The 22,844-nt window shown below is 38.4% G+C and overlaps 1 protein-coding gene across 1 annotated transcript in view; it reads right to left on the bottom strand.

The window, feature by feature from the left end:
* atm (ATM serine/threonine kinase) overlaps positions 1–22,844 on the bottom strand; it is a 167,863-nt gene that overhangs the window by 103,352 nt on the left and 41,667 nt on the right. The window contains exons 17-28 of the mRNA XM_043691843.2: positions 20,631–20,802; positions 19,848–20,047; positions 16,730–16,812; positions 15,747–15,893; positions 15,530–15,605; positions 13,921–14,051; positions 11,920–12,040; positions 9,816–9,980; positions 7,564–7,733; positions 5,279–5,531; positions 4,162–4,280; positions 1,726–1,852 (exon numbers count right to left, since the gene is read on the bottom strand). Of these exons, the coding sequence (XP_043547778.2) occupies positions 1,726–1,852; positions 4,162–4,280; positions 5,279–5,531; positions 7,564–7,733; positions 9,816–9,980; positions 11,920–12,040; positions 13,921–14,051; positions 15,530–15,605; positions 15,747–15,893; positions 16,730–16,812; positions 19,848–20,047; positions 20,631–20,802 (1,764 nt within the window). The remainder of the gene's footprint in view (positions 1–1,725; positions 1,853–4,161; positions 4,281–5,278; positions 5,532–7,563; positions 7,734–9,815; positions 9,981–11,919; positions 12,041–13,920; positions 14,052–15,529; positions 15,606–15,746; positions 15,894–16,729; positions 16,813–19,847; positions 20,048–20,630; positions 20,803–22,844) is intronic.

The raw sequence follows: 22,844 nt of genomic DNA, 5'->3' as shown, positions 1-22,844 counted from the left end.
TGGCAAATGGAGTTCAATGCAACTAAGTGTGAGGTGATGCACTTTGGGAAGAATAACAGGAAGGCAGAGTACTGGGTCGATGGAAAGATTCTTGGTAATGTGGATGTGCAGAGAGATCTTGGAGTCCATGTACATAGATCTCTGAAAGTTGCCACCCAGGTGGATAGTGCTGTTAAGAAGGCATATGGTGTGTTAGGGTTTCATTCGTAGAGGGATTGAGTTCCGGAGCCACAATATCATGCTGCAACTACACAAAACGCTGGTGCGACCACACTTGGAATATTGTGTACAGTTCTGGTCCCCATAATTCTGGAAGGATGTGAAAGCATTGGGAAAGGTGCAGAGGAGATTTACCAGGATGTTGTCTGGTATGGAGGGAAGGTCTTATGAGGAAAGGCTGAGAGACTTGAACCTGTTCTCACTGGCAAGAAGGCAGTGAAGAGGGATTTGATAAAGACATACAAGATGATTAGAGGATTAGATAGGGTAGACAGTGAAAGACTTTTTCCTAGGATGATGACTTCAGCATTACGACGGGGCATAACTACAAATTGAGGGGTGATAGATTTAAGACAGATGTCAGAGGCAGGTTCTTTACGCAGAGAGTGGTAAGGGCGTGGAATGCCCTATCTGCTAATGTAGTCAACTCAGCCACATTAGGGAGATTTAAACAATCCTTATCTAAGTACATGGATGATTTTGGGATAGTGTCAGAGGACGAACTGAGAATAGTTCACAGGTCGGCACACTATCGAGGGCCAAAGGGCCTGTTCTGCGCTGTATTGTTCTATGTTCTATAGAGGTGGGGGTTTGTAATGCATTGAACAGTGCAAGTCGAGCAATGGAATTCGTGACATTTGGCACTTCAAGATGTATTCACTGACCAGGAGCATTTAAAATGGGTGATTCATCTTCCTGATGCATGATATCCAAATCCAAAGGGCTGGACTACAAGCACTGACCATCTCATTTATCTGCCTTTCTGTCTCTGCAATTGTCTAGAGAGCCTCAGGGTCTCTATGTGTAGAAGGCTTCTCTCTTGGAAATCTGAATAAGAAGTTATACTTGAAACATTGACTCTCCTGCTCCTTGGATGCTGCCTAACTGACTGTGCTTTTCCAGGGCCACAGCTTTTGACTCTTGGAAATCTTCTTCAACAAGGCATCCAGCTCAGCATCAGAGAACCTTGATACATGCCAGTTGCCATAATCCAGGGTTCTTCTTGTTCATGTGCTTACACAACTATTTCTACCATTGATTCTATCCAGAATATACTTCTCTTTTAAGAGGTGAGGGCTGGCAGTAAGTAATTTAAATTTAACTGATGCAAACATTGCCCATATTTTGGTCCCTCTATGAAAAGAGGTCATTTACCAGCTCATTTAGCTCTGGCTGCAGCAATATGTGAGCCTGGTTTGAGTTCAATACAATTTAACAACTGTGGAAATAGTCTCGGAGTTAAAATACTGTTCAAAATTAGTGAGAAAGATGTGGACTTTAGGAAGATTGTTGGAACATTCTACTTTGAAAGAGAAATACAAGTATGATAATTATCAACCCATACCTTGCTTCTTCCTCAAAACTGTGAAGTTCAGTCACAACCTCCTTACTGTAAGGATCAGGTTAAAAATAGCACCTTTAAAAATTTCTAATCATCATCATTTCTGCTTTTATTTCTTCACTAATAAAGAACAAATGTAAAATGCAGATGTGCAAAAAACTTACTGGGTTTTTTGAAAGAACTGCAACAAGTGATTTAAATTTTTCTTTGTGGCAGCTACTAATGTATTCCAATGTAGCTTTGATCACAGAAGATGGAAAATAAGGTGGATTAGGTGCAGGATCCATTGCCCTATACAGAGAGGAAAATATAAACATTCTGAGCACACACACCACTTTAGAAAAATCAGCTATAATTTGACTGTACAAAAATCTTACAAAAAATAACCAAATACGGGTCACACGTAGCCCAGGGAAATCATGATCAGATTCCTCAAGCACACAGACATAGGCAAGCCACCTCCATTCTTAGCTTGGACACTTGTTCAGTATTCTAAAATAGTAAAAACGTAAAACTGATGCTATCCTTTCCGCCTGTTTACACCACTTATTGTCAATAAAATTTTTTTAAAAGTAATGGATAAAAATCAACAATTTGGATTATTTAACCATATGCAAATTTAAGATGAAAAATAATCTAAGTAACTTTTATGCATTGATTAGGAAATAAAATCAAATATTTTAAAATTTAAATATGGGAATAGAACTAGAAAAAAATTGCTATACCTTGTATAACTCAACATTGTACCTAATGCATCTGAAAATCACCACCTGTAAGTTTACCTCCAAGCCACTCATCATTCTGACTTGGAAGTATATCATTGTTCCCCTTTTATAGTCGCTGGATCAAAATTTCACAACTCCCTTCTGAACAACACTTGGTAGTAATTACATTCCAGGAACTGCAATAGATCAAGGCAGCAACTTACCACCACTTTCTCCAGGGCAATTAGGGATGGGTAATAAATGCTGGCATTGCAGCATCTTTTCATATTCTCTTCAATGAATACAAGACTAAACCAGATGGCTCGCATGGGAAATAAGTGACTGACACTGAGAATTAAATAAAAGCCAAATTTTTTAGCTAAAAATTTTCTAAGCTCTGAAAATCCAGTCAGACGGATTTATTTTCAGTTCTTAATTCCACTGTAGCTGCAGTGTGCTTTTTTGTTCAATTTTCTAGAACTCAATCAATTAAGAAGCTGCATTCAGGACTGCAGTACAATAGGTACAGCAGGTAGTTGAGGAAATTAGAGTTCAATTCAGCAAACCAAAATGAAAGACTTGCTGGCAGCCTCTGCTGTATTTGCAACTGCAGTGCTGCTGAGAATACAGGAGGAGAGGATACAATAGGGATGCGATAAAGATGAAGGCAGCAGCTGCTACTGCAATAATTGGTTTAACTTAGGCTCATTCAAGGTGAAACAGTTACTTCCTCTTCAAGGACGTAACAGGCTTATATACATACACAACTTTGGAATTGAGTTGTAGTGTAGTACAGTCTGTTCTGATATAATGCGGCAGTTCTGATCTCGTGTGATCCTGCAGTAACAGCAGCACCATTGGGACCGGAATCCCATTACAGCCAATACAGATAAGGAATGCTTGCTTTTTACAAACAATGGTTTAAATTCTTCAATTGTGTTATAGCCAATTTGCATTGAAGGAATGCATGTTATAGCAGAACCAACCAGGAGGTAACAGAAACTACACATCTTAAGAAACCAAACAAAAATTGGGCATATTCCAGCGTGCCAATTTGAGACTGATCAAGTACTGTTCATGCATCACAGAGCCAATCAGAGCACAGGATTGCTATTAAACATGTACAAGGATAGTGGTTAGCAAAGGTGAATAAGTAGTGACTCTCAGCATCCAAATACACAGTAAGCAGAAAAGACAAAATGTTTTGCCCAGTGAACCAAAAATCACAAATTGGTGTTCCAGAATGAACTGACTGATCCTTTATCAAGCAATTTTTTTGAAGTTATTATGACAAATTTAATAAATTCTGTGAAAATTATGAAAACATATCTCAGGTGGTCTAATTATTAGTCAGGACAAAAAGACTTTTTAGAATTCAACCTATAATAGTGTTTGGTCTTAGAACTAAAGTTAAAAATCCCAAATTTATACCATCTTTGACAAGAATCTCCAAAAGCTACTCAAACAATGACAAGCTGAAGTTCTCAGCCTTGCCTTTTTTGTCAACAAGTTGCAGAGGTGATGGTAAAATTGCAATGTCAGTGAACACTGCAGTTAATTGTTTAATTATCCATCCCATTAATTTTCCTGTCACTGGCAGGCATATTGCTATCAGCGCACTCAGCTCATTCCCAGAAAAGTAAAGTCCATGTCCTATTTCTTAATATGGCACAAAAAAACTAATTAAATTAAAATAATGCCATAAAAAAAATCTACTATACATGAGAAACATTCAATTTCAGTACATTCATGTTATTTCTTTAAGAATGACAGTCTTCATTAGAGAACAGCTGGTAAACAGATTCTTTTCATGATGAGAATGTTGATAAGCTGGTAATTAGTTTGTAGTGTCATTAGCAATAAATAGCTTCAAACCTAAATAATTAATTGTCTTACCCAGAAAACTTTACCAACTGTGTACCATCTCCAGAATCTTGGTTGGGAGGTTCGTACAGTGTATTGAGCAGCTCAACAACAATCTCTGGCAATCTGTTGTGACTCAAATGGTCAATTTGCTTTTATAAAAAGAAGAAAAATATCAATGTTAAAGAATAGTTCAGAAATTGTGTTGTTATACCAAACATGCTCAATCAAACAAGATGGTTTCCCAAAAGGAAAACTACATGGATATACTTGGATACATCTATATTTCTTGAAATACTTCTTGTTCTCTGTGATAAACCAAAATAATGGACGAGGATGCACTGTGATACTTCAAGCATGTTCCGCTATTCAATATGATCACGGTTGATCATCCAATTCTGTACCTTGCTCCTGCTTTTTCCCCCATACCCTCTGATTCCCTTTTGCCCTGAGAATAATATTTATCTCCTTCTTGAAAACTGCCTGCTGTCTGTGCAGAGAATTCTGCAGGCTCAATACTCTCTAGGTGAAGCAATTTCTCATCAAATCAGTCTAAATGGCCACCTGTATCCTTAGACTGTGACCCCTGGTTCTGAACATCCTTCCTATATTTACTCTATCTAATCCTGTTTGGATTTTCTATGAGATTCCTCCTCATCCTTCTAAACTCCAATGAATATAGTCTTCCTTCACACACCAGTCCTATCATCCTAAGAAAGAGTCTGGTAAACCGTCTTTGCACCTCCTCCATTGTCAGAACATCCTTCCTCAGGAAAGAAGGCCAAAACTGCACAGAATGCTTCAGGTGTGCTCATGTACAAATGCAACAAGACATCCTTGCTCCTGTACTTGAATCATCTGGTTACAAAGGCCAACATACCATTTACCTACTTCACTGCCTGATGCATGTATGCACCTAATTTCAGCAACCACCCACTGAAGAAGGAAAGCAGCATTCTGACAAAATTTCCAATCCACTAAACCTCAAAATCTTCCGATAGTAGGATCACTTGAAGCAAAGAAAGATTTGCACTGAATGCAGGAGAATCCCTGTTGAATGTTTGTTTCTCTTTCTTAGCTCAGGGTGACATTGTTTTGGTAAACACAGCTCATGCCAAAAGTGGTGCAATGATAAACTACTTCATCTCACCTGCTTTCCTAGGCAATCATCTTCCTTCAGCATGTCAAACACCTTTGATGCATTTTCCCTTTGCTGTGCCATATCACTATCAGATTCATTCTTATCTTGATATGCAAAGCACGGTAAGATGTAAGCCATGATCTTTGGCAGGCAATCAGCAAGCACTTCTTTCCAATTCCTCTTAACGCATGCAGCAATTAACTTCACTTCCTCCATATTACTATTAACCGTTAGGTGTGGCACAAGAATTTTGTAATAGGATCTAAAACACATTATCGGTGAAAAGTCATTAACTTAGCTCTTAATCAGTATTAAAGGTTAACTCATACATATTATCCCCTGAAAATGTAGAAGTCACTATTTGGGCTGCATTATTTCATTTATTTCTTGACCATGTAGTACAGACCATTTTGGGTGCGGCATTTAGCACTCAAGTTGGTATTGAAAGATGACGGATTTTAGAGTTGGGAAACAGCATCATTCCTATTCGGCATGGCATCAGCATCAATCACTTTCATGTAAGAAACAGTGGTTAGGTGCACCACAAAGGTCAGTCCACTGTGTCCTGGTCTCCAAGTAAGAAAAAAAATTAATTGCAGAGGTTCCAGTGTAAGTGAGTTCCTTTCCCCCAGCAGCAATCCTGACCTCTACAATCAAACTGCTGATCTGGGGGTGGTTGTGCTGTGGCATCATGCTCACTGGAAAGTAGAAAACCTAGGTGGGATGCTATATACCACTTCTAGATCTTAGCGTTTGCCTATCAACTCCGTAGAAAAGTACTGTGTACCTGTTTGTCAAAGATCATCTCACACACATCTTTTGATACTCAACTGAATGAAAGAATATCTATCACCTGGCATCCTTCACTTAAAATCCATGACAGCTCCAGTTTTTTAAAGTCAGGAAAATTCAATGCAAAACATTCACACTTCACTGAAACTATGTAAGGGGGTCTTTCAGAAACAAGTAGACCAGATGAATCCACTACAAACCCACCCACTTCCACAGTTACTCACAGTATACATCCTCATATTGTTTCCTTTAAAGACTCTATTCCATTCTCCCAGTTCCTCCATCTCTGTCACATCCATTCTGATGATGCCAAGGGGGGCTCGAAACACCCATGTTCTTCCTCCACTGGACACATATTCCCCTTCCTTCCCTTGTCGGCCTTGTCCTCTGGGACACACTGGTCCATTTTTCCTTCACTTTCAACACGTCCCCACGTGGCACCTTCCCCTGCAATCGGAGAAGTATAATACCTACCCATTGACTTCCACCCTCCTCATCATCCATGGTTTCAAACATACCTTCCAGGTGAAGCAGCACTTTCACCTGCACTTCACTTAATCTAGTCTACTGTTTTCACAACTCACAATGTGGTCTCTACACTGGGAAAACAAAGCACAGGCTGGTGACCACTTTGCAGCACACCTATGTTTTGTCTGCAAAAACGGCCCTGAACTTCCAGTTACCTGCCACTTCAACACATCACTGTGTTCCCTGGCCAACATCTCCATCTCAGGCTTGCTGCAGTGCTCCAGTGAAGCTCATTTTAAGCTGGAAGAACACCACCTCATTTTCTGCTTAGGAATTCTGCAGCCTTCTGGACTTGGTTCAAGTTCAACAATTTTAGGGCTTGAACACCTTTCCCCATGCTTTTCCCACCCGCACAAGCCACGCTTTGTCATCTCACGGGCTGCTACCATACACACAACCCATTGGAAGCTACTAATAGTCCCATTAGCAGTTATTCATTCTCCTCGGCTGGTCTTTATCCACTCCTCTGTCTGTCCAACTATCTCCACTTATTGTTTACCTCTACCCTCTCCCCCAACACTATCTTCTACATACAAATCATCCTTTTCTTAGCTACCAGTTCTGAAGAAGGGTCACTGGATCCAAACCTTTCTGCTTTTTCTCCACAGATACTGCCAGATCTGCTGAGATTTTCCACCAATTTCAGTTTTTGTTTTTGAGTAGATGGATGTTTTCCTTAGTTTGACTTTTACAAAAACTAAATGAGAAAGTTTATTTGGAACAATGCCCTAACCGATTATTCATATTACTGAAAAACATTAATTTCAAACATATGATAAACAAAAGTTGTAGTGAAAATTTGTAACATTGCTGTCATGAGAGAGGTTAAAATAATGTTGTATTTCCAACATACATGAGTCATTGAAGGAAGATTCAGTATATTCTCCTGAAATCAGCATTTCATTTGTTCAGGTATTATGTAAACATCAAGACATTCACAATATTCTGTGTGACTTAAGTAACACTTGATTTACCTGCAAAATTCTTCCAGATTGGCACAGTTCAACAGGACATAAGGGAACGTAGACAAGTTATAGCCTGAATCATTCATTCTCAGCCACTGATGGATAAGGTAATCCAAGTGGGAAATCATGAAGCTTTCCAAATTACGATACTTCAAACAGTTCGATACAGTCTCAAGAATCTAATTAGAATTAACAGGCAGGTAATAAAAGTATTTTACATCTACTACCGTACACAATATAGTCATAAAACCATGGGCAACAAAACACCATTTTTAAAAAACATTTGATAGCAAAAATATTAATTCTATAAATTAATCACAGGAATTAGCTATTTACTCAAAATAAAATGACTAATTTTGACTTCAGTTTATAAATTAAACCTCCAGTATAGAGAAGTCACTTATTCATGCATTTATATATGCTTTCTACTACTAAACAAGTATTTTGCATTGGTGTTTACTGTGGAGAAAGATATGGAAGAATGTGGGGGAATAAATAGCGACACCTTGAAAAATGTTCATTTTACAGAGGAGGTAGTACTAGATGTATTAGGATGCATAAAGGTGGATAAATCCCCGAGACCTGATCAAGTATACCCTAGAACTCTGTGGGAAGCTAGGAAAGTGATTGTTGGGCCCCTCACTGAGATATTTGTATCACTGATAGCCACAGGTGAGGTGCCGAAAGATTGGAGGTTGGCTAATGTGGTGCCATTATTTAAGAAAGGTGGTAAGGAAAAACCAGGGAACTATGGATTGGTGAACCTGACATTAGTGGTGGGCAAGTTGTTGGAGGGGATCCTGAGAGACAGGATTTATACGTATTTGTAAAGGCAAGAACTGGTTAGGAATAGTCAACATAGCTTTGTGCATGGGAAATTGTGTCTCACTAACTTGAATGAGTTTTGTTTTGAAGAGGTAACGAAGAGGATTGATGAGGGCAGAGTGGTGGATGTGATCTATGTGGACTTGAGTAAGGCATTCAACAAGGTTCCTCAAGATAGATTGTTTAGCAAGGTTTGGTCACATGGAACATAGGGAGAACTGGATACAGAACTGGCTCAAATGCCACATGGATCGGTGCTAGCTCCACTGTGTTTTGTCATTTATATACATGATTTGGATGTAAACATTGGACGTATGGTTAGTAAGTTTGCGGATGACATGAAAATTAGTGGTGTAGTGCAAAGAAGTTTATCTCAGAATACAATGGGATCTTGCTCAGATGGGCCAAGGAGTGACAGATGAAATTTAATTTAGATCAATGTGAGCTGCTGAGCTTTAGAAAGACAAATCAGCGCAAGATTTATACATTTAATGGCAAGGTCCTGGGAAGTGTTGCTGAACAAAGAGACCTTGGAGTGCAGGCTCATAGCTCCTCAAAAGTGGAGTCGCATGTGGATAGAATAGTGAAGAAAATATGCTTGCCTTTATTGGTCAGTGCATTCAGCACAAACGTTGGGAAGTCATGTTGCAACTGTACAGGACACTGGTTAGGCCACCAATGGAATACTGCATGCAGTTCTTCACTATCCTATCTATATCTGTCTCCTTGCTAAAGGAAAAATGTTATGAAACTTGAAAGGGTTCCAAAAAGATTTGCAAGGATATTGCCTGGGTTGGAGGGTTTGAGAGGCTGAGTAGGCAGGGCTATTGCCCCTGGAGCATCAGAGGCTAAGGAGTGACCTTATAGAGGTTTCTAAAATTATGAGCGGTTTAGATAGGGTTAATCATAGGTATCTTTACCCGAGGATGGGGAATTTCAAGGCAAGAGGGCATATTTTTAAAGGTGAGAGGAGAGAGATTTAAAAAAAGGTGAGGGCAGTTTTTTTTTACACACAGGGTGGTTCACGTGTGGGATGAACCTCTTCAGGAAGTGGTGGATGCATGCACAGCTACAACAGTTAAAGGTACTTCAATAACTACATGAATAGCAAAGGCTTACAGGAATATGGGCCAGGAGCAGGCAAGTTGGACAGTTTTGAGATTATGCTCAACATGGACTGGTTGGAGTGAAGGGTCTGCTTCCATGCTGTATCACTATGAAGACACCTTCTATTGAAGCAACTGAAGATCAGCGCTCACATTTTTAGAGGAAAGGTTTTGAATGGGCACTCCACGCACTTGTGCAGCTGAATAGGTTCAATGTGATGAAATGGTTAATATGCCCTTATATTCAGAAAACAGAATCAAATGAATAAATATCACCACGCAAATCATCTACAATTCAAAAAACTGACAATAATTTCATTTCATAGTTACTTTTTTAACAAGCATAGGATCCAATTTGTTCTCCTTGAATGACTGGCAAATCGCAAATAAGGCTTGCTTTTCACAAATGGGGCTACAGCACATGATCCATGAAATCACTGTAAGCAGCGTTGCTCTTCTGTTACACTTCTCATCCTGGAGTTCTTCTTCACTACTCTAAGGAAAGATGAAAATGTTCAAAAAGTGAGATAGTACTTAAAACATTAATATATGCACAAGACAACTTACATTTATATATGAGCACCAACAAAGTCACAGATGGACAGACAAGAAAAAAGTGGACCCAAGAGGAGTTAAAGAAATATGAGGGTTGACTAAAAGCTTTGACTAAGAGCTGGGTTTTAAGGGGTCAGAGAGGAGGATGAGGTGGAAAACTGAACTCAGGAAGCACTAAGATCTACAGTCAGAGGAGCGGGAAGTTTGAATAGAGTAAATGTAGTACTGGGAAAATTACATAGACATGAAGAAATTAAATTGTAGAGACAGTTAAACATCAGGGTGGGAATTTTAAAGTTGAGCTATTGTGAAAGTCTGTGGGAGGGAAGGAGAAGTAAACTCTGATGCTAGTAACAAACTGAAGGGCTTGGCTGAAGGAAAATTAAATATATTATTCAATTACCAAAAATAAACTCACAAAGGTGAACGGGTTGTCAGTCTTCCTGCTTAAAAGGAAACCTTGGTTGCTATTAAACAACAGCAGCAAGTGCTAGAGAAATACATGAGGTCTAATAACATCTGTCGGGGAGAAACAAAATGAACCTTCTGAATTTGGTAGGGACTCCTTCAGAAGAGTTCTAAAGAAGAGTCAAATCAATTTTGTTTCTCTCTTCATAGATGCTGCCAGATCTGCTGAGTTTTAACAATTTCTGCTCTCTTGCAATGGCAGCTTTTATTTTGGATGCAATGGTTCTTTTCAGGTGTAGGATGTAGAATTTCATGGATATTTTACATACAAAGCATGTATGAAAAGTCATGTATTCTGCTTTTATTTTAAACAAGTGTCAGGACACCATCTATGATTGCATGTAGAAAATCAGAACTAAAATGTACACTTCAGGTGAAGCAGGTTTCAAGAGTACATAGAATAAATGGTTCAGACAAATGGAAGAAAGTTATAATCATAAGGAGACATGTTTTCAGAGGCATCCTTTATAAACACAGAGTTAGGAATCAATTACAGATAAAGTTAATGTTCTGCAGGCATCAAATTTATAGACTGTATAAAATGTTATTTAATAATACAAAACATTTCAACTAACCATAGAATTTTATTTAAAAAGTTTTTTTTTAATATACTCTCCGGTCTTCCCTTAGAGACATTCATTCTTTTGATGAAAGCATAACACAAGTGACAATTGTACATAATTTCATTTTGATAGTGAGTGATGGTGAGCTTTTTAGTTGCAAGGGGCATCTTATCTCAACCTCAGGCTAATGGTCACATAACACACATCTTACTGAGCTTAAAATATAGTGCTCCTTTTAAAACTCAAGGTCAGCTCAGCTAACTTAATGGAGACTTGGAAAAAAAGCAGACATTTCCTCGGTGAAACGTAGGTACCAAAAAAAACCTGGAAAAATGTAGATTTTTACCGTGAGATGTTGAGAACTAAACAGAAGCATCAAGCAATACAACAGTGTTTAAACTTCAATCTAGCAGACCACGTTTCAGTGTCTCAAATAGAATATAGCAAATATTAAAAAGAAAAGCAAAAGTATTATATTTTTGATTTCATGGTGGGTAATGCCAGGACACATTATCACAATAAGTGTTTGTATTTTGAAAGTAAAGAGCTCAATACAATAATCTATTACAGTGGAAATTTAGATATTTTCTGCATGAGAAGAAAAATCGAACGAATCAATTGAGTGAAATATTTTCAAACATATTTGAGCAGGTGAATGAGGGTGGACAATGAGCTACGAGAAAATGGCAGACTGAGGGACAGAACTGAAGATATGGTTGCCTCTGAATTGATTCAGCTGGCCTCCCTTAAGAGTTTAGCAAGAGTACACAGAAACTAAACTAGATAACAAAAGGACATAAATGCACAATGTTTGGAAATCATATGGAAAGATAGAAAAATGATAATACCTGAAATCTCATTCCTGCTTGTACTTTCATATACACATTTTCAAAGGCATTCTGCTGCAATTTCACAGGAAGGGCTTTCAGTTGCACAAATTCATCCTGTACCTGGAATTCTTGGAATAGTCTGGGGAAAACAATGGAGTGACTACTATATCTGAGACAACAGCAAGATTTCTGCTAAAAGCATTCCCTGCCCATAGATTCCAGAAGTTTTTACAGACATTTAATATTGTATTAAAATAATCAATAAATCCGTGAATGCAGATTCAGGAGGGCAGGATGTAATGAATTGGAAGTCTGATCTTTTATTTTTGTAACTCAGACTGAATACTACCTAGACATATGGGATAAAAGCCCCTCATTCAACAGCATCAGCAAATTATATTTGGACAGTGTAACATTATAAAATATCCCAAGACGCTTTACAAAGTATGACACTAAGTCATATGAGGAGATATTAGGCAAGATTGCCGAAGCTTGCTGGAAGAGGGTAGATTTTAAGAAGTGTTCTCAGCGAGGAAATGACGAAGAGACATGGTGAGGTATAAGCTGGCTATTGAGAGAACTGAAGGTGAAGCCATTAATGGAGGAACAATTAAAACTGGCGATGCTCAAGCAGCCACAATTAAATAAATGCAGATAGCTCGAGAATTGTGGGGCTACAGAAGACTCCAGAGATAAGGATGGACAAGACCATGGTAGGATTTGAAAAGGGAAATGATAATTTTGAAAGCAAGGTGTCACTTGGCCAGGAGCCAAACTAGGTCTACAAGCACAGGGGTGATAGGGGAATGGGACTTGCTGCAACTTAGGACACTGGCAGCAAAACTTTCAATTATATCAAGTTCACAGAGGATAAATATAGAAGACCAATCAATTTTCAAAAGGGCTAACAGGGTACGAATGACAGTTTTAGCAACAGATGAGCTGAAATGTAATGAAACTAGAAATAGGCAGTTTAAATGAAGGCAGGATGTGTAAGTAGAAGCTAATCTTGGAGTCAAATGTTTCAAACAGACTGACTCAGATTGTTGCCAGAGGGAGCTCTGATGGAGAGTACAGTAGCTAGGGAACAGAATTCAAGGTGGAGACTGAAAACAAAAGCTTCATTCTTCCCAACATTTAACTATGCAAATTCCAATTCAGCCAGTATTACATTTGGACTAGCAGTCTGATAATTTTGCAACAATGGAGCAGTTAGGAGAGAAGTTGGTGACGTAGATGATGGATGCCATCAGAGTTCATGCTCCATTCAGATAATATTGATGAATGGCAGCATATAAGTGAGAAACAGGAAAGGGACAAGGATTGATCTTCGGGGACAACTAAGTTAATAGTACAGAACAGGAAAATAATCAATTGCAAGTAATATTCTGGATACGACTAAATATAGAAGAATGAAACTAGCTTTTAGCAGACCTATTTAGTTGGAGAACAATGCAGAAGTGTGCAAAAAGACTGAGAAAGATGGGGAGGGCAAGATTACTTTTGTCACAGTTGCAGAAGCGAAATAACGTGGTTCTTTTTAACTGAATGTGCCGTATAAAATGATTCACTATTCATTACACCTCATACACAGAACATTAAAGAGGTAGAGGTAGAGGTAATAAGCTGAAAGTACCCACATTGATGCAGTAAGGGATACATACCAAATTTAAATTTGGCAACAGGGCACAGTAAACTTTACAATTACCTCATGTTTTCTGACATAAAGGCACTCCCTGGGCTGCAATGGGTTCTTGAGCCCATTCGCAAGTCAAAACACAATGCAGGACAACGTAAAGATGCCGTTCACAAGTACAGGAAATGCTCATATATAAAAATTACACCCTATGCAAGATCGCATTCGTAAATATGAGCACCGTACATCAGACATTCCTAAATCTTCCTGTATATTAGCATTCATTTGTAGAAGCCAGAAACTAAGTTGGTACATGAATTTAATCAAAGCTTTTTTAGACCTGCAAATATAACTTAACATTTATTAACACCCAGAAAGATTACCTGTTAACAGACATGGCAGCAAGCATGCGAACCTGATGGTGACTATCTTTTAGGAACTCTGTATAGACTTCAGAAACAGGCAACTCTTCACCTCTGATGGAGAGTACAGTCCATTTGGAATGTGGGTCTTTCTGAAAAGGCCATAAATACTACAAAAGTAAATGCTACCAAAATCATGAGTGCATTAATCAAATCATGCAACGTAAACCTTACAGAATTGAAAAACCCAATAGGGGAGACAATGGCCTAGTGATATAGTCACTGGACTAGTAACCCAGAGAGCCAGGACATGTATTCTTTATTAACATGTGGTGCATTTTGAAATCAATAGAAATCTGCAATTAAGAATCTAATGATGACCATAAAATCATTGATAACTGTCAGGAAAGACCCATCTGGTTCACTAATGTCCTTTAGGGAAGGAAACTACCGTCTTTACCTGGTCTGGCCCATATAGGACTCCAAACCTACAGCAATGTGGTTGACTCTCATCTGCCATCTGGGGAAACCTGGGATGGGCAATAAATGCTGGCATGGCCAGCAACTGCCACATCCCATGAATGAACAAAAAATAAGTTAATTCTGCACATCAGATGTAGGTTGTAAAACCTTAATTCTCCAGCAAAATTTTACAACAAGCACTTTCAAGCACAAGGTCTACAATAGAATAGAATACCTATAGTGTGGAAACAGGCCCTTCCGCCCAACAGGTCCACACCGACCTGTCCAGAGTATCTCACCTAGATCCATTCCTCTACTGTATTACTCTACATTCACCCCTCACTAATGCACATAATCTATACATCCCTGAAAACTATAAGGCAATTTAGCATGACCAATTCACCTAATTCGCACATCTTTGGACTTTGGGAGGAAACTTGAGCACCCGGAGGGGACCTACATAGACATGGGGAGAATGTCCAAACTCCAAACAATAATCTTATTTTGGTTTTATTCAGTGAAGTGCTTTGTGCGTTTTATTGCATTAAAAAGTGCTGTATAAACGTACATTGTTGTTGGGCATTTTGCAATCCAAACATTTAAAGAGATATGATGGTTCGATAAAGATCCCAAAACCATAACTATTAAATCACTGTTTCTATATCTGCATTGTAAATTAGCGATTTATAAAGATCAAATCATATATAGGCAAATAAAATAACAACTCCCCTAATTGTTAATATTCATAAACAAATCTTAAAATATTTGCAGAATGTTACTAAAAATATGTTATGGACAATACAATTATTTGTAGGTTAATAAGCACATTGCAGAACAATAAAATCTTGCTTACACCTTCATGCTTCAATTGGTGTGTGACTAAATTGCCATAAATTTGGCAGTGGTATAATTTATTAGCTATAATTTCTCATTGTCAAATAATATAACGTTTTTGATTATAATATTCCCCTTTTCTCAAAGAAAAGTGTTTCACTTATTTTACAATGTTCTCTTCAGTAAAGAATACTTTAACTTATGGTGAATATCACAAGCAGAAGGTAGACAGGGAATTCTAGCTATCATAGCATCTGTCACAGTCATCACACAAAAATATTTAAATAATTGCTAAAGTTTGGTAATGTGCTTACAAATATCAGAATGTACTCACCTCAAGTAATGCTTTCATGCATCTTACTAAAGCAGTTCTCACTTGTGAGTTACATTTTCCTTCCTTGCTTAGATGCCTATTGTAAATTAACAAATTGATATAAATCTTTAACATTTCTAACCTCACACCTTAGGAGAACTGTTAACTTTTTTGGTTTCAATTACAAACATACTCTGACAAGATCTAGGGGCAAATAGAGTCAATGAAGTACACAGACCAGAATGCTCCAATTGTCGTTAGCAGTTTTCCTTGGACATCGGTAAGTTCATCAGGGTCGATGCCTTGTGCCGATAGCAATGGAAGAATGTGCGTCAGTATTACCGAACAAACTTCTTGATCATAACGATACATGGAACACAAATCCCTGCACAGATTAGAAACTGCAATTATAAAGTGCTACCAAATCATCCATTCCTGTTAACTGAGTGGAGGCTGGTACAATTGCAACATTTAAGAGGCATTTTGATGGGTATATGAATAGGAAGGGTTTGGAGGGATATGGGCTGGGTGCTGGCAGGTGAAACTAGATTGGGTTGGGATATCTGGTCAGCATGGACAGGTTGGACTGAAGGGTCTGTTTCCATGCTGTACATCTCTATGACTCTCTACGACTGCTAAAATCACACATCAAAACTATTCATTCACTCATTGTAAAGCACAATTTGTCTTATATTTAAAAGATGAACAATTTGATAATGCAAATTATGCAATACATAAATAAAACTAACTATGCCTTGGTTTGTCGATAATGTGTTTTTAACTAACATTTTTAATTTTCACTTCAAATCTACTTGAGACAATCATTTTTTAGGTTTTAAAATAAAAAGTTTCATAAGAATTATTATTCTAGGAATCCAATGTGTCATCAGAAGGTTCCAAACAATGTAATCGGATCGCAAAGTCAGTTATCGATTAAAAATTGTAATACTTGCACTTGAATTTGAACCATTCGATCTTATCGAATTATTCTTCTGATTATTATTTATTCCCAAAGAATGAACACTTTTGGAAAAAGATAATTCCCAAAATCTTTTATCAAATCTTTTTCAACATTATTTGTGTTCATCAAGGCACGTTAGTGCTGGATAATGCACCATTTTGCATCTCTGCCACTTTGTATCACCATCACCATGTCCACCGTTCTACATAGCATTCCCATTCACAAAACAAAAACCAACAAAAGAATCAAATACTGCTTACAAGAGAGGTTTCACAAGTATGGAGATATCATCAGATGGGAGAACACATTCTTCTGATGGGAGCTCTTTCAGTAAGATCAAGTACTACAGGATCAAGCACAAACAAAACAAATCAGCATCACATTGGAAAGTTAGTGATGACAAGTATGTAAATATTTATTATACATATGCGATCCATCTAATAAAAGCATTTGGAGACTCTTCCAACTCTACCACGTAAGTTATATCAACAATAATTTGTGGAACCTTGTAGTGCACAATACGACAATCAATTTATTCACACAGAATTGCATATAATTAATTCAATGTGAGGTGACTTGGGACATTTAAAAGTCCCAAAGTAAAGGACATTAATGGTTTTTTTTTAACATGTTCTCTCATGCAACTAAGAATCCTACAAAGAAGGCTGAGTGCAAAAGCTGTAAAGTTACTCCAAAGTAATGAATCAAATTGATGGAGGTGAAACATAATTGTTTCAGTGAAGCGATTTCTAAGTGCAATTTTAAAAACTTTTATAAATTCAGTTCTATTTATTGCATCCAATTAAACTTTTAACTATGTTAATTAAACTGTTTTGTCTACACGGAGAGTGTTTACTTTCAAACACCATTTTGAACTCAACTCTTGTCAATATAACCTAAAAACAAAAAAAAAGCTGGAGAAACTCAACACATCTGACAGCATTTGTGGAACGAGAAACAGAGTTATGATTCGAGTTCAGTATGACTCTCCTTTGGAACCAACAGGAGCTGGAAAATTATGGTTTTTGTGCTACTGACAAAGATGGAGGTGTAGTGACTGGAACAGATGGTGATGGTGCCCGGAGCAAAAGACAAAGGGAGTGCTAAAGGTATTAAGTAATTTGTACAGATGCAGTTTCAGGCAGCTGTTTTCTGATCAGAATTATAGGCAATAGGTGCAGGAGTAGGCCATTTGGCCTTTCGAGCCAGCACCACCATTTATTATGATCATGGCTGATCATCCACAATCAGCATCCTGTTCCTGCCTTATCCCCTTAACTCTTGATTCCACTATCCCTAAGAGCTCTATCCATCTCTTTCTTGAAAGTATCCAGAGACTTGGTCTCCACTGCCTTCTGGGGTAGAGCATTCCATATATCCACTGGGTGAAGAAATTTCTCCTCAACTCTGTTTTAAATAGCTTACCCCTTATTTTTAAACAGTGTCCTCTGGTTCTGGACTCACCCATCAGCAGAAACATGCTTCTTGCCTCCAGAGAGTGTCCAATCCATTAATAATTTTATACGTCTCAATCAGATCCCCTCTCATTCTTCTAAAGCCAAGTGAATACAAGCCCAGTTGCTCCAATCTTTCAACATATGATAGTCCTGCCATTCCGGGAATTGACCTCGTGAACCTATGCTGCACTCCCTCACTAGCCTCAAATTTGGAGACCAAAACTGCACACAATACTCCAGGTGCGGTCTCACCAGGGCTCTACACAGCTGCAGAAGGACCTCTTTGCTCCTGTACTAAATTCCTCTTGTTATGAAGGCCAGCATGCCATTAAGCTTTCTTCACTGCCTGCGATACCTACATGCTTGCTTTCATCGACTGATGTACAAGAATTCCTAGATCTCGTTGTATTTCCCCTTTACCTAACTTGACTCCATTTAGAAAGTAATCTGCCTTCCTGTTCTTGCCACCAAAGTGGATAACCACACATTTACCCACAATAAACTGCATCTGCCGTGCATCCGTCCACTCACCTAGCCTGTCCAAGTCACTCTGTATTCTCATAACATCCTCCTCACATTTCACCCTGCCACCCAGCTTTGTGTCATCAGCAAATTTGCTAATATTACTTTTAATGCCTTCATCTATATCATTGATGTATTTGTAAACAGCTGCGGTCCCAGCACCGAACCTTGTGGTACCCCACTGGTCACTGCCTGCCATTCTGAAAGGGAACAGTTTATTGCTGTCAGTCAGTTAATTTTCAATCCAAGTCAGTACCTTGCCCCCAATACCATGTGCCCTAAGTTTGCTCACTAATCTCCTATGTGGGACCTTATCAAAGGCTTTCTGAAAGTTTAGGTACACTACATCCACTGGCTCTCCTTTGTCCATCTTCATAGTTACATCCTCAAAAAATTCCAGAAGATTAGTCAAGCACGATTTCCCCATCGTAAATCCATGCTGACTCTGATTCTGTTACTGCTATCCAAATGAATTGTAATTTCATCTTTTATAATTGACGCCAGCATCTTTCCCACCACTGACGTCAGGCTAACTGGTCTATAATTCCCTGTTTTTCCTCTCACTCCCTGTTGAAAAGTGGGACAACATTAGCCACCCTCCAATCTGCAGGAACTGATCCTGAATCGATAGAACATTGGAAAATGATTACCAATGCATCCACAATTTCTAGAGCTACCTCCTTAAGTACCCTGGGATGTAGATCATCAGGTCCCAGGGACTGATCGGCCTTCAGACCTATCAGTCTATCCAACAACATTTCCTGCCTAATATAAATTCCCTTCAGTTCATCCATTACCCTCGGTCCTTCAGCTAGGGTAGCATGGCAGCATGGTGGTTAGCCTCACAGAGCCAGGGACCCATGTTCAATTTCAGCTTGAGCATCTGTCTGTGTGAAGTTTGTATATTGTCCCTGTGTCTGCGTGGGTTTCCTCTGGGTGCTCCGTTTTCCTCCCACAATCCAAAGATGTAGGTGAATTGGCCATACTAAATTGCCCAGTATCCAGGGATGTACAGCTTAGGTGGATTAGTCACAGGAAATGCAGGGTTATAGGGAGAGGGTAGGAGGTTGAGTCTGGGTGGAATGCTCTTCGGAGAGTCGTTGTGGATTTGTTGGGCCAATAACCTGATTCCACATTGTAGGGATTCTATGAAATTATTTTGTTCAAGTCTTTGGTCAAAGAATAACTAGAAATCCTGAATAATAGAAGAGATAAAGACTACTTCGACTACAAATATTTTGCTGGGCTTTATACAGAATTTAATACAGGAAACATTCATTTTTACTATTTATCCAACTTCATTTTAGGAAAAAGGAGGGCCAATATGGGAGAGGCAGCAAACTTACTTTTTGAAATCTCTGTATGAAAACCAAACATTACATTATGTGGTAATACCTACCATGTGCAAGTGCAGAGATTTTGAAATGCTACGATCTGTGTCTTGAATTAACGTTAACAGTTTTCTTCGAATATCATCAGACCTGAAAGAAAGTACATGCATCTGCCCTGCTGCTGTGCAACAGCAGAGAAATCGGAGAATGTCAAGGAGAAGAAAATCGTGTTTTGTCAAATTCTCTTCAGCTAAAATGCTCTTTGCTCCTGAAAGAAGTATGAAAATTCATGAATAACGTGCAGCATGATGTCACTTGTTAACTTATTTCAAACATTAGCATAGATTTTAAGTCAATGGAATACTAGAAATGGGCCTCTACTATGTTTCCCTTAAAAAGCTAATTTAGAAACATAGATGTAATCTCAATAGTTATTTATCCTCTTCAATCATCGTTGTGTTTTGACTTATTTCATAATTGTGGCATCAAATCTCTTCATTTCTCATCGTTTTCACATAACTGGTCACACAATGTTTTGTTCAATTTCCAAGCTTATTGAGGAAGCTATTAAACCACAGCAAGTATAATTTCTTAGCCCAATATTATCTTCACAAATTTCCATTGTTCACACATATAGTACCAGATGCAATCCTTTTCTAAGATTTTCCGTTGTTAATGCAAGTACACAAAGACATATTGTATATTTCCTTTCAACATCAACTCACTCAGCATCTCATGCAACAAACTCAGAACCTTCTTGACCTTAATGGTTAAACACCATCCAGCCTTAAACTACCAGCTACTGGGCATCAGCTAGACAATATTTAATATCTAGCTCATTAATATCTTACCTGTTCCGACCATCGAGTCGCTGCTGTCACTATAGTCATCTACTTCAAAGGTTTTGTCATTATCGTCAAAAAAATCCCCGGATCCACTTCCCTGTGCTTCCATAAAACTGTCTTCAATATTATCCTTGACTTCCCCGGCATCATGTGATTTTCCATTATGAACTGCCTGAAACTTTGGGGTAAGTGATTAACACGTTATTATTCTTTGTTAATCTGACCTTCTGTGAAATCATTAACAGCATGAAATAATTCAGGAAGAAGTTGAGATTTTTAAAAAGAAAAATGCTCATTGCTTAAAACAATTTCAAGAAATATCTTGGTGTAGTGGAGACTACCTGTTTATATCTCTGTTGCATTAATTAGCAACAACAAAAAAATTGTATGTTCATTCTAAAGGTACAATTTGAAATAATCTACAGGTTTCAAAGGATGTGCAGTATAGCAAGAATACAATCCCCTTCCAGTTTGCTTGGGAGTTGAGCTGCAAAGCCCAAGGTAAATGTCTACCTCTGCCAGATGATTTGTGATGTCACCAGAGGTACCTGCGGGAACACCCTTTCAATGTTTTTTACCATAAGACCATGAGATATAGGGACAGAGCTAGGGCATTTGGCCTATCAATCTTGGATTTCTCAACCCTATTTGCCCGCCTTCTCCCCATAAACCTTCATCCCTTCACTAATTGAGAATCTATTTCTCTTAAATACATCCAATGATTTGAACTCCAAAGCCTTCTGTGGCAAAGAGTTCCACAAATTCACCACCATCTGGCTGAACAAATTCCTTCTCAACTCAGCTACAATGGGTCATCCCTTCACTCTGAGGATATGCCCTTGGATCCTATGTCTCCGAGTACTGGGAACATCATCTCCATGTCCACACTATCCAGGCCTTTTAATATTCTGTGCATTTCAGATCACCCCTCATCGTTCTAAAAGCCATCGATTGCAGACACACAGTCCTCAATCGCTCCTTATATGACACGCCCTTCCTGGGGTCATTCTTGTGAAACTTCTCTGCAACCCCTCCAAGGCCAGCACATCCTTCCATAGATACAGAGTCAAAAACTGCTCATAGTATTCCAAATGCAGTGTGATCAGTCTTATACAGCCTCAGCAGTATATTCCTACTCTTGTATTCTAGCCCTCTTGAAATGCATGCTAACATTGCAGTTGCCTTCCTAACTGCCAACTGAACCTACAAGTTAACATGAGAAAAGTACTCCTAAGTCCCTTTGTGCTTCAGATTTCCAAAGCCTTTCTCCATTTAGAAAATAGTCCGTGCCTCTATTCTTCTTAACAAGAAGATGCTAATTTTAAGCTTATTAACATAGGCAAAAATACAATCAATTGGAAATCCAATTTATTACAAACCAGCAGCAGAAACCAAGCCAAAAAGGCTATGTACTTAGCAATGTTGTAAAGTCAGCTAAGTATACAGCAATAAAATTTATTCAATCCTGTGTCTAGCAGACAGATATTCTCTATACATATCAGTGTTAAAGTATCCAAAAAACAATATTAAGTTTAATCCCTGTTTCAAATGATCAACAAATGAATGTAAAGGTAAAGTTGCCATAGGAATATCAGATCATAGGGCTGCTCTCGTATTAGAGAGAGACAACTGGTGCGTCACTTAAGGGTCCCAATGTCTCATGTGAGGGGAGAGGTTGAAAAAGGGAGCCCTTCATGATAATCTCGGCAGTGCGAGAATTGAACCAAGCTGTTGGCTTCACTCTGCATTTTAAACCAGCTGTTCAGCAAACTAAGCTAATTGTTCACCTAACAAATGAATATAGGAACAATGCTGTTTTGGGGTGTGTTGAAATTGCCAGAAATTAAACCAGTAAGTACAATATACACACCACTGTTTAAAGTCATCAGAAGTGGCCAAGCAATGACTGAAAAGGGAGAAATGTAATTATCTCCGTTTAACTGTATGCTCCCTCTATATTGAACTCATGGCAACAATTTTACAGGATTGGGAGTCAATTCCCAGTTTGTAGGTGAAATTATCTTGTTGTCTCCGTGTAAAAAGTTTAGAAGGACTCAAAACATGCTAATCCATTTGGTTCCAATGACCTCCTCAAACTCTAAATTTATCATGAGACTGGGTGGATGACGCATGTGAAAGTTTCAGCTTTTGCCAAAAAAAAAGTGTATAATTTAAAAGTACTTTTGTATTCAATAAAGAAGTAGCTTTTGGGATGGGAAA

This window comes from Chiloscyllium plagiosum, unplaced genomic scaffold, assembly GCF_037043375.1.
Source record: "Chiloscyllium plagiosum isolate Xiang-an unplaced genomic scaffold, Cpla_swu_hap1 HiC_scaffold_6, whole genome shotgun sequence".
In the NCBI taxonomy this organism is placed as follows: domain Eukaryota; kingdom Metazoa; phylum Chordata; class Chondrichthyes; order Orectolobiformes; family Hemiscylliidae; genus Chiloscyllium; species Chiloscyllium plagiosum.
The sequence above is the reverse complement of the archived record's forward strand: the minus strand, read 5'-3'. Positions and strand labels throughout refer to the sequence as shown.